Source organism: Muscardinus avellanarius (assembly GCF_963383645.1).
Source record: "Muscardinus avellanarius genome assembly, chromosome: 4".
Classification (NCBI taxonomy): Eukaryota; Metazoa; Chordata; class Mammalia; order Rodentia; family Gliridae; genus Muscardinus; species Muscardinus avellanarius.
In genome coordinates this window covers 75851633-75864362 of record NC_137789.1, presented here as the reverse complement: position 1 = coordinate 75864362, position 12730 = coordinate 75851633, and the positions used below count along the sequence as shown (strand labels likewise).

General features: G+C 38.1%; 1 protein-coding gene across 4 annotated transcripts in view; it reads right to left on the bottom strand.

The window, feature by feature from the left end:
- Positions 1-12730, bottom strand: part of ASPH (aspartate beta-hydroxylase) — a gene marked incomplete at both ends in the record, with an annotated part of 234514 nt that overhangs the window by 61085 nt on the left and 160699 nt on the right. For all 4 annotated transcript variants that reach the window (XM_080693660.1, XM_080693661.1, XM_080693662.1 and 1 more), the window contains 3 exons: positions 20-170; positions 6417-6503; positions 12563-12648. In XM_080693660.1, the coding sequence (XP_080549786.1) occupies positions 20-170; positions 6417-6503; positions 12563-12648 (324 nt within the window). The remainder of the gene's footprint in view (positions 1-19; positions 171-6416; positions 6504-12562; positions 12649-12730) is intronic.

Here is a 12730-nt window from a genome sequence, read left to right as displayed (position 1 = left end):
AACTGGTACTGTGTCGCACCTAGAAATTGCTGCCGTTCTGACCGCCGCTTCAGACTCAGCTTCACCAGGTCTGTGGGGACGTCAGGCAGGCCGGCCACCTCTTGGTAGGTCTCGATGGCCTGGCGCAATATCTCGTTGCTCCTTCTCTTCTCAGCCAGGTCATCTTCACTCTGGAGAAACCTCAGACTAAATCAATGGCCCATGACTAGCTGACCCCAAATACTTATGAAATCTTTTTCTCTTTATGAAGAGATAAAAGGGAACAAAAACAGCAAAACAGACCGTCTTTTGATAATAAGAAAACAGTTAAGTACTAAGCTATAGATGAGAAAGAACATCATAAAAGCAAGACTAATTCATGTAGGTCTGATGGAGATACATCATATTAGATGCTAACATTATGCGACAGGACTCCAGTCCACATTTTCTGTTCTTCCTTTAGTTCACCATGTAGCAGGTATGTTCTGGGAGCAAGGCACTGTCCTAAGCATGCAGTAGAAAAACTCAACAAAACAGACAATGCCACTTTCTCACTTTGCTTCCATTATGGAAAGAAAAACAAAATACAAATAAAGATAACACATGTTTGATGGTCACAGGATTGTGGATAAAAACAGAGTAAACTAAGGAGTGCTGAGCAGGGTGGAAGGGGAATCTTTAGCATATATAATTCTGGAGCTCTGGGAAAGGTCAAAGTTAGACATATGCTTGGAAATTGTCAAGGACAGAGAGAGCTCTTAAAGAAGCTAGAAGAGTTGTGAGTATAGACAGAGAAAAGAAGAGGTCCAAGAAGTAAACCCTAAAACAATTCTATGCTTCTAGGTCATTAGAGGTCAGGAAAATAAGGGAAGACTAGTGAAAAAGAGAAGAAATGAGGTAAAAAAAAATAAACATGCAAATAATCCCCCCAAACAACCACACACACACACACACACGCACACACACACACACACAGAGAGGTATTCTAGTGGCCAACTGGAAACAAGGTTTCAAAAGGAGGAGCTCAAGTGTGTTAAAAGTGGCTGTAGGTTTGGGCCAGATGAGAACAGAGATGAGATCACACATGGGACGGGCAGTGTGGGGCCTCCAATGGTCTTGGCAAGAGCATTTCCACGGGACAGCTGGTGACATGTGCCCGAATGGAACACGTTCATGAGAACACAGGAGCACCGAGTAGAGTCAACTTTTCCAAGGAGTTAGGCTGTAAATGAGAGCAGGGAAATGGGCCAGCAGGTCAAATGGAAAGTGGAGAGAGAACAGATTTTTAAGGATGGGAGATAATATAGCATGTTTCTTTTTAAATTTTTTTTAAAAAATTATTGGTGTATTGTAGTCATACATCTTAATGAGGTACAAGATGGTAGAAGCCTACATGCACATTTCACTTATTTAACCCTTCCCAAATTGCCACTCCATTTCCTCCCTCTTTCTTCTCATGTTTGGCTTACTGATTGATTTTGATATGTTTATGGACATACATAATTTTTCTAAGTGGATGCAAAAGACCCACCAGAAAATGGAGATCTGATGATGGAGGAGCAGGAGACAGAAATTAGGATAAAGTCCTTAGCAGGTGAGAGGGGAAGGGAGCAGAACAGTTCACCCACACCTGCAGGAGGGCAGGCGAGTTCATGGACACAGGTGGAGGCTGTTGGTGCAATAGTGCAGTCCTGTGGAAGTTCTCTGGACACTACTGTGCTCTGAAGAAATAAGAAGTAAGGTTCGTAGTTGGATACTAAGAGTGGGGAATGAAATACTGGAGGTAGGAAGAGAGAAGAAAATGTGTAAAACGGGGATGAAAAGCTCATCACATTTAGGAGACTGCAATTTAAAGATTACCATTTGAGGGAAAATGACACCAGTTAGATTCTAAAAGTAGCATGTGTAAATTTTTAAAATTAGAATATATAAATATGTCATCTATTTAACATAAAGCATGCCTATATAATTTGAGGACTCAGTTAAAATCCACCTCTCCTTTACCCTCAAAAACTAATAAGAACTCACACTAATTGATAAAATAAAACATCTATGAAGTTTTCAGAAGACAAAACAAATAATATAGCTTTCCAATACGTACTGATTAGGACATGTTTCCCAGGACAACGAGGGGTAGCATCCAACTAGTAGTGATTGGAATGGACAGGTTAATGAGGAAAAACAAATCTGTAGAACAAAAATCTCTAAGGTGAGAAAAGGACAGTTCATCCTCACTTGATGAGAACAATGCTTCAGACCATTCAGCTATCTTTTTGAATCTGTGAATGGTCTCCCAGAATAGACTATCTACCAGGAGGGAAAGCCCAATGTCAATGACCCATACTGGTTATGCTACCAGATAGCCTTCCACTGTATATTCATACCCAGATTTTTTGTTTCACTGTCAGCTTCTGGTGGCTATCATGAAAGAACTCCTCAGGCAAGGAACAGTGATAGATGCCTTGGTAGAAAAACAGTCCTAGAGACCATAAAATTTGTACTCTCCATTTGGCATCTACAGAGCTACAGAATAGATCCTAGAACTTGGGATCTTTGTGAGGTTAGAGGAAGGACAAATGCCTACCAAGGTAACCCTTCTTTATAGAGATAAGAGTAGGTTTCAACAAACTCTATCTGGAAAGAAAAAAGATGATACAATCTATATGCTTTGACCCTTTCCCTGAGCCTCAGTGTCCTCCATTCAATGAAGTATAAACATTTTACAATTTCTAGATTTGGAAAAATATCAGTATTAAAATACCATTTAAGACTTTAAAAACCTACCGAAGGAAATTGATAGCACTTGCTTTGAAAATCAGGAATGTACCAATTGATTTTTTTTTTTTTAATCAGTGGAGCATCTGTAGGTAAAACAAGCTGGGCTGAAACTGAACATTTGTCACAGGACGTTAACATCCACAGCCTTTGTAGGAGAACTAATTCACCCAGTCAACCTTCCTAGGAGAAGTGTCATTTTATGCCTCAGAGGCATTAATGGTTTGTGAAAGGTAATAAAGTGAATTGAGTTTATAATTCAAGATTTTTGTGTCCAATGTTTAGGGTACTTATTAAAAATTGATTTTTTTCAGTGATCTAAAGAATAAAACAATATTGGTGCTAGTTTATTAATGATAGGTAATATGGTTTGTTTTTTCAAAATTTATTAGGATATTCCAAAGTAATTATTCAATCTGTTAGCAAAGAATAAAAAATTCATAATTTATTCCTCCCTATAAAATCCATCTTCTATTGGATTTTTGGTTTAAAAAACCCTATGAAATTAAGGTTTCCTTTAAAGTACTCTATTAAAATTTAATTTACCATGTCTAAATTTTGCTTTATGCCACATTAATGTTAATATCAATAACATCTGTAGCATAATAGCTTAGAGATAAAAAATACTGCCTGAGGCCTAAATCTCGAATTCCTTCTTTGAAATAAAAATATAAATATAGCAATCACCATGATTCAAAAGCACTGCATTTATTTAGACTTTTGTACCCATAATTAAAATCACATATAAAGAAAAATTTCAAAGCATAAACCACTTTTGCCACAATTAAGCTAGCATTTGCATAAACCATTTTCTCTGGAGTTAATATGCTTTCTTTAATCAAAGGATTTGATACTAGTGACAAACACATCACTTATTTGGACAGGCATGATCTTTGTAATAAACACGTTTTCTCTTAATAGCAATACAGTTCAGAAATTGTGAAGGACTGTTCGCCAAATCAATTTACAAAAATCATCTAGTTGCTATCTACTATACCATGGGTGAGAGTAACTTATTTGTACTATTTTTTCACAAATGTGACTTATTAAAATTTAATTAATAAAATTTAATTAATTACTTTAATGGGGAGATAGGAAGAATTTGAACATGTGGATCTCGAGTGGCCACCACCTTTATTCCAAAGCAGGCCACTTTGCTCACTCTGTGCATGTGGCAAGGGCTGAGTGTCATGCACAAGCATCTGCATGGACGCCCTCCAAGGATTACTGTCAGCTCCTCTGCCTAGAGCATTTTTTGTTAGCTTCATATCCACCATTTCCTAAAGGGGTTGACAAGCTCATCTCACAAGGAAGGACTGCAGAAATTTTCCTATCTGGCACATTTGTACACTAGCTCTGGCTTTTGAGTTCCCAACTCAGTAAAATCAGTGTTGTACCTGACATATCCACTTGAATGTCTAATAAGCATTGCAAATTTGAAGAGACAAAAACCAAACTCTTCATTTCAGCATCTCTCCAAACCTTTCTTTCTTGATTAGTGATTGGCATTATTTTCTCCATAGATTGCCCAACTAAAAACCCAGGAATCACCCTTGAATCCTCTCCTTCTCTGATTCTTCATCAAATCCATCACTAAGTCTACCTCCTGTCTATATTCCCATGGATATGGCCACAGTCCAAGCCACCAACATCTCTTGAACTCATTGCAATAGCCTCTTCCACTCTCTGCATCTAGTTTTGCTTCCATAATGCATTCTCCACTTAGCAATGAACACAGTCTTCATAAAAAGCAATCAGTTCATCATTCCCATGCTGGATCCCCTGCATGTGTGTCTCAGATCATGTAGAATAAAATCTGTAAGCTCTGACCTCTATGTCCCACCTCTCCCTCCCTGAGCATGCCCTTCTTTCTGTTTGAGCTTATTATGCAAGATTGTTCCCCTCCATCACGGCCTTTATCTTTCTCTTTCCTCTGCCTGGACACTCCTTCCATAGCATTGCCACATCTTGGTCACATGTCATCTTCAAATACCTCATCTTATCTAAAGTGCTGTTTGCCCTGTCACTTTCAGTCACTTTCATGCAACCCAAACAATCTTAATAGGTATGCTCTTTATTCCATTCTTTTCCTTACAGCCTGTATTAGGCAATGTGACCTAAACTATTTTATGACACTTCATAATAGTCTTTCAATATTTATATTTATTAAATTTCAAGGCTTTGACCAAATGTCACCTCCTTGGTTCACTAGTTCAACCCCCTTGTGTGTCCAATGTCTGTTTCCCACTTTACTTTTGTTCTACTTAGCAATCATCATTAGCAAATATATATTGTACTCATCTGTTTTACTCATTGTCTTCCCTTTTATGATGGGAACTCCAAAAGACCAGGGAGTTTTTCAATGGGTTTTGTCTATGGCTTTATCTCCAGTGCCTACAGGGCCTGGCACATAAAAGGGTCTCACTAAATATTTTTTGAGTAAGTAATTTAAAATATCTTTTCCATTACAATACAAGATACACAAGGATAGAAACTTTTAGGGTGCTTGTTATATTATAAAAATTTTCAAATTTTCTGCATAATATTTGATATCTTAGGAAGTCTCTGGATGGAGACTATCCCTCTTGGAGCTAGCCCTCTGAGATAGCAAGTGAGCAAGCTTTTGAAATGCAAAGTAATCAACCCAGAGCCAGAACCCCTCTATTTGGCCCATGTATCACGTGACACAAAATTCCTCTGCCTAATAATTTTTGGGCTGGGTACTTTGCCACTAGCAACCAGTCCTATAGCCCAAGTCCTGCCAAACTAGCCAAACCTAAATGGTCTGGTTATGCAAACTAGCCAAACCTAAATGGTTTGGTTCACCTTGTCCTCCCTTGCTCTTCCCAAGGAGCTTCAACCTTCCTCATGTTCTTTGTCTTCTACCTCCTCCCTGCACAGTGTGCAGGGCCTCCTTCCCTGGGAAGGGAGTGCTGTAACTTTGTCTTTTCCTAAGCCTTTCCTCTGTTTCCTTTTGTGGCCACAGCTGAATGACCATCTCCTAAAAGAATACAAAACAGATATTCCCAAGGACTAAAACAGTACCTGGCACAGGTGGGTGCATGTTGTACTTAGAGATAAATGTGGCCCAATTTCATGAAAGGAAGAGTTGAAAGATGAAGGAAAGCCAGATGAGTAGATGGTGGGAGTGGGAGATGGGGAGGAGGTAGCTGGTAAGAAATGCATCAGCTGAAAGAAAATATGCAGAAAACAAAGTCCCTGTTTGTTTCTGAAAGCGCTCCCAGAGGCATATGTGCAGCCTCTAGTTACACAGCTGGGAGTCATAAAGTTATGAGGAACCCGAATGAAAACTGCGTGGTAGGTCTAAATGGTCTGGGACATAAGGGTGACAGAAAATCAATGACAAAAGTGCCACTTTGTTTTTTCTTCAAAACCAGACAGCTATCATGTGGATCTTATTATATTCAATAGTGTACAATGTCAAAAATTACCTGAGAAACTTTTTCTGTATAGAAAGTATGCCTCCCTCTACCTTCTTGTATCCCATTAAGATGTATGACTACAATGTACCAATAAAAAAATAAAGAAAATAAAGAAATTATAAGGAAAAGAGAAAATGCAAATAACAGGGACTGAAAAATCCAGTTATACAGACCACACAAACATCAGACAAGCTTTTCAATAGAAGGGTTCTGCAATACCTGTGCCTTCCCGTATCTTGCTCTTGGGCTCTGAGGGTATTTGCGCACTAATTCTTCAAATGCATTCACTGCCTCCTCAACTTTTCCCTGATAGAAAGACACAGTTACATACATACAATAAATTCAAAAGCACAGTGTTAATCAATGTGATTATTTAATAGTTATCAAACAATTCTGCCAGGTTTTATTTATTTATTTATTTATTTATTTTTGTGTGTGTGTGTATGGTACTGGGTATTGAACCTAGGGGTGTTTGGCCTCTGAGCTACACCCCCCAACCCTATTTTTTTTTAAAATTTTGTAGCAGGGTCTCACTAAGTTGGTAGGACCTTGCTAAGTTACTGAAGCTGGCCATGAACCTGCAATCTTCTTGTCCTAGCTTCCTAATTACTGGGATTACAGACACATGCCATCATGCCTAGCTCTGTCAGATTTTTTTTCTAAATAAAAAAGCCTTTACTTAAGTTTTTAAGCTGTATTATGGGCACATATAAATCTAGAAATAAAAGTAATCCACTTAATTTTTCAAAGAAATATACCTGACAATAATGTAATATGAATCTTTGTTAAATAAATTGTATTTCCCCCAATAAATACAGTTCTTATATGCTTTCCTAAAAAAGATGTTCAGGTCTTACATGGAGGGAAATACTGCTGTTGGTAGAAGGTCTTAAGTCATTATGAGGCAACGAGACATCTCATCATTGCTCTGAAGCACTTGAGAAAAGGAAGAGGTACAGAGACAAGGAATGAGAGGGCCACCTGGCCACAGCACCCGCAGCCCATGCCAACATCATGGTGCACCAGTACTGCAAAAAATAAAATAAAATAAATACTCTGTACTTGTTTTCTGTGGTTGCTGTAACAAATTGTTACAGATCTTGAGGCTTGAGTCAACATTAACTTCCTTTACAATTCTGTAGAACAGAAGCCCCAAATAGGTTTCACAGGTGTCAGCAAGGCCATAGTTCCTCTAAAGGCCTGAGGGGGAACTGCTGCTAGCCTTTCCCACTCCTGGAGGCTGTGTTCTGCTGCCTGTGGCTGCACCAGTCCAGTCTGTGCCTCCATCTTCAAAACCCTTCCTCCTCTGTGTATCTGTCTTTTCTTCTATCAATATCCAAACTCTAGTTGCCTCTCTTTTAATAGGACACATTCTGGGCCTTCCTTTACAATATATGCAAATAACTCTTGCAAGATTCTTAATGTAATCACACCTAGAAAGACACTCTTGTTAAATTTATTCACTTCACTCCAGCATCCCCCAAAAGTCTCAAACCTCTAAACCATCAACCAGTCAAAAATCTCATTTAAATCCCCTCAGTTTCCAAATCCCAAATTTCATCATCAAAATCATCTAAATTAGGTATGTGTGAGACTGTAGTTATGTAGTTATGATCCAGCCTGAGGCAAAATTCCTCATCTGAAGACAAAATATAAGTATAGGATAACATTTATGGACACTGCTATTCAGAAAGGACAAAAGGTAAGAAAGAAGGGTATCATTGGTTTCAAGCAATTTCAAAATGCACCAAGACAAACTGCATCAGGTCTCAGGTTCTGAGGATAATCCCCTGTGGCTGGAGGTGCCACCCTGGGGACCTTGGCTTTGGCTGCTTCATGCACTCTTGTCTCTGGCCTCTGTGTCCAAGGCTTTACCTTTGGGGTTGTCCTTCCTTTCCATTGCAAAGATAGCACAGGTTTCCTGCTAATAAGTTTTATCAGTCTGTTTTAGAAGTATGTCAGCCTTCTTTCTTTTATGTTCTGTTTCTTTTAGTACTTCTGGTAGTACTTGGAGTGCTTTTGATGACACAATATTCTCAAAAATCTGCAGGTTTCTTATGCACAACACAGGAATTCACAGCATTAGGCAAGATGCTCTTTCATCTCTATTCTGACTTCTGTTGAGAATGCTGAATAGTCTGTTTCCTTCTGATCACTTGTGAGGCCTTTGATGTCCATATTTCTACCTCTGTTCTGCTCATGATTATATATACATTCTTTAAGATGACCAGTTTTCTTGGCTGTGTCCCTTGCTTTTTCCCAAACTCTCCCTAGAAGCAACTTTACCATTCATATTTCTATTAACAGTGTGTTGGAGGCAACCTAGGCTTTTTACACCATACACCCCAAACTTTGTCCAACCTCTGCATCTCACTCAATTCCAAAGCCACCTCTGTATATTTAGGTATTTGCCACACTACACTGCCCAGTACCAAAATCTACATTGGTTTCCTATGGATGCTGTACCAGATTACCACAAAGTCAGTGGCTTAAAACAAGAGAAATCTGTTCTTTCACCGCTTTGGAAAACAAATGGCCAAAATTAGTTTTTCTGAGATGAAAGCGGATGTTGGTAGGGCCAGTCTCTTCCGAGGCTGTCTTCCTCATCCTCTCACCGGTATTTCCTGACTTGTGGCTGTTTCATTCCACTCTCCACTTCTGTCTTGACATTGCCATTTCTTCTATGTGTGTGCTACCTTCTATTTTGCCTATACCAAACTTCCTTCTATCCTTCTCTTATATGGAACATGATTGCATTTAGGGCTTGAATGGATAATCCAAGATAACTTCTATCCCAAGGTCCTTCACCACATTTGCAAAGACCCTTTTCCCAAGTAATATAACATGAAGAAATTTCTGGAATTGGCATATGGATATCTCTTGAGGGGCCATTTTTATTTTATTTATTTATTTATTTATTTATTTATTTATTTATTTATTTATTTGCAGGTCTGGGATGGAACCCAGAGGCATTTGACCTCCGAGCTACACCCCCTGTCCAATTTTTATTTTTATTCTTTATTTTGAAACAGGGTCTCACTGAGTTGTCTGGGATGGAACCCAGAGGCATTTGACCTCCGAGCTACACCCCCTGTCCAATTTTTATTTTTATTCTTTATTTTGAAACAGGGTCTCACTGAGTTGCAGAGGGCCTTACTAAGTAGCTGAGGCTGTCCGCGAACCACAATCTTCCCGTCTCAGCCTCCCAAATGCTGGGATTACAAGTGTGTGCCATCCCACCCAGCTATCTCTTGAGGGGCCATTTTTAGCCCAATACAAATCCTATACAACTTAAATTGCAAATTTCAAATCTACTTGTATGATTACTATATTGAATGTACCATTAATAGATTTAAAATATGTCTCAAAATGCAGGAGTGACAATATTTATAACAAATTTTATGAATGTAGTTCTCCTTTGACACATTAGGGCTATAAAAATACTGTAGTTTTTGCATTCATTCTGGCATCCTTTGGGTCCCCTCAGGACAAAGACTGTGTTTCTTAACTAAGGGACCATCAGTCCTGCTCTTATGTCAGCTGGTTGCAATGGTAATGTGTCTGCTTTTTTATGAAAGAATTTCCTTTCCTTGGGATACATAGCTCCTAACAGGATGGTGAACATCTTACTAAAGATAAAATGCTTGTGAAGAATTATCTAAAAGTGATCTCTGCCTCAACATAGCTTAGATTTTGTCCTAGGACCAAGACAGTTCATTGGAGAGATTGGGCCATATTATTTTGGCACAAGGCCAGTGGGTGGTGCTGAGCATCATGAGACCGTCATGCAGATTTGTTATGGAATCCACTGCAGTACTGCAGGGAGGGCATGCACCTGCAGTGCATCTATACCAACCAACCTCTGCAGCAGATCATGTCTCTCTGGACTTGGGCATACAGCAACTGTGATCAACAATATTAATTTCCAAGCATTTTCACTTGCTCTGCATACAAGGAAGTGTAGGCGACTTCATCCCCAGCACTGGTTTTAGCACTGTGAACATTTCAAATGCTGACTTCACTATGGCTTTGTTACATTTTCACTGTTCTTCTCTTTTCCATTTTCATTTGTGAAACAATAATAATAAATGATTCCAAGAAATTAATCAGTATATTTCAGTATATCATTTCAAATCCTTTTTTTGGGAAGAGGGAAGAAAGGGAGTTCAAATGATAAATATTATTTTTAAAAATTTGATGATCGACATATGATCTGATCTGTATCTTTTTAAATGGGAAAAAAAATGTGACCACATACTTTCCTGTAATGCAGTACTTGAACCTAAACTGAGACTGGCCTGGTCTCTCTGGGGCACGTAGTTTGGTACTCAGCTATTCCAGTGCATTAGGTGGCAAACTTTGTAAATACTAGCTATAAAAACAGCCCTAAAAAGCACTTAATTAGGCTGATGATTCAGTCAATAATACAGCTCCCCGATGTTCCAGAAGCAAGAACTGCCTATGTGGCTACTTCTTCCGCCTTTATTTAACCTGTTATGGATTCACAGTACTCCTGGAGGAAAACATGATAATCTCTCCAAATGAGCAAGACTGGAGAATACCCCATGGACAGTTCCAACACGTTTATGTCCCATTGACTTATGTACCCCTTGAGCTCTTCTTTATCATTCATTATAACTTCATAAAAATCCTTCTTTAAAGCTCTTCATTTGTATTTTATCCCAAAAGTCACCTGTGCAGTTGGCATTCTGCATTTTCATATGTGACATTTAGTAAAGAGAAAGTGGAAGATAGCAGTGAGATAAGAGAAAAATAAGATTCCGGTTTCAATTTTAGGAAGAAATGAAAATTGACCACAAGAATAGATGGCTTCATTTTGTGAAGTTAAACAAGATAGATTTAGAAATCATTCGATGTGGTTAAATTTAGGTATAGTGAACAATGACTTTGCTACAATATTCTGTGTGTCTTGGTGCAGTATCATATTTTACGAGAGTGGGATTCATTGTTACCTATTTATACATGCATGTAACATAATTTGGCCATTCCCCCAGACCTCCTCTTTCCTTTCCCTCCTCTCTCCCCATGGTCCTCTTCCTCTGAATTTCTGCATATCTATCAACTAGTGAACAGGGTTAAGCTAAATGTTGGTTTTGGAACCTTGTCTAATGCGAGTTTCAGAGGGCTTTATGATTATTAGTACATTTCCAATAAACTTGTGGGAATCTCATTTTTGTTTCTAATTTGTATTTTTATTTTATATTCTCCTTGTCCTTTTTTATTGCAGTTAATGTCTACTTGATTAAAAAGTACATTACAGTAAAACTAATGAGCATTACAGAAACTAAATTTAAGTATAAAGAAAAAAAATTTCCATGAAAACAAAAAAGTTGATTAATTAAATATTCTAACTACATCATAATAAATATTTGGGGGGGGTCCAGTGATGTCATGAATATGACCAAGTTAAGGGGACAATAATTCAATATAGTGTCCATTGATTGTTTTCAAAACTGTAATATCTAGAAGGAAATGCATATAATAATTCAAATTAACTGATGACAAAGCAAAACACAAAATAGTCATGTGGAGAGCTGAGGTTGCATGAGGTTAACCTTAAGTGAGAAAAAGAACATTTCATCTAATAGCTATCCTTAGATTGTTAAACTAACATTTTTTTTTTTTTTTTTTAGTTTTTGCACTGCGGTGCTATAGAATTAAAAACTTCCACCAATATAGTACTCAACAGTGTTGACACTTTTTTGCTGTTTTAATTTCATTCTATCTTTATCAAAACCAAGAAGGAATTAGGAAGAGTACTTATCATCTCATTTTTTAAAATAAAATAAAATAGGCTCAGAATGGCCCAGTGATTTAGGAGATCCACACAGCTGTAACATGATGGATGTGGGCTAACATCTAAGCTAGCCATGCTGAAGGCAGGTTCTATTCTTCTTTAGTCACTGGCTGGAATTCTCTTTCATTTTACTCACTTCATACAGAAATGTGATGACTAATGACAGATCTAGGGAAAAAATCCACTCTATTCAAAGGTTGTTTTTTTTTTTTTTTTTTTTTTTTTGGTGGCACTGGGGTTCCTGGAGCCCTTCTACCTCCGGGCTACACTTCCAGACCTATTTTTACATTTTTATTTGGAAACAGGGTCTCCTAAGCAAGCGCGCGCGGCTGGCTTTGAACCTGCGCGATCCTCCTGTCTCTGCCTCTCAAGGGCGGGGATTACAAGTGTGCGCCACCACGCCCGGCTTCAAAGGTTGTTTTTAATATTAATTGTTATTATCATTATTGTTCATCATCATTATTATTAACAAACCACCAGTAATGTCTGAGTTTACTTAACAATAAGAACATTGCATGTTTCTGTGCAAAGCAAAATATCCACATACCCTTTTACGGAGTTTTTCTGCAGCATCAAGTTGAGCTTTAATAGTCTTATCAAATTTATTTAAAAGTTTAGGTTTCTTTTTCTTAGCTGAAAGAAAAAAAAAGGGTTTTACTTAAAATTTGGGGGGAGCCTGAAAACGATTATTAAGAAAAACAAGTAATAAATTGAT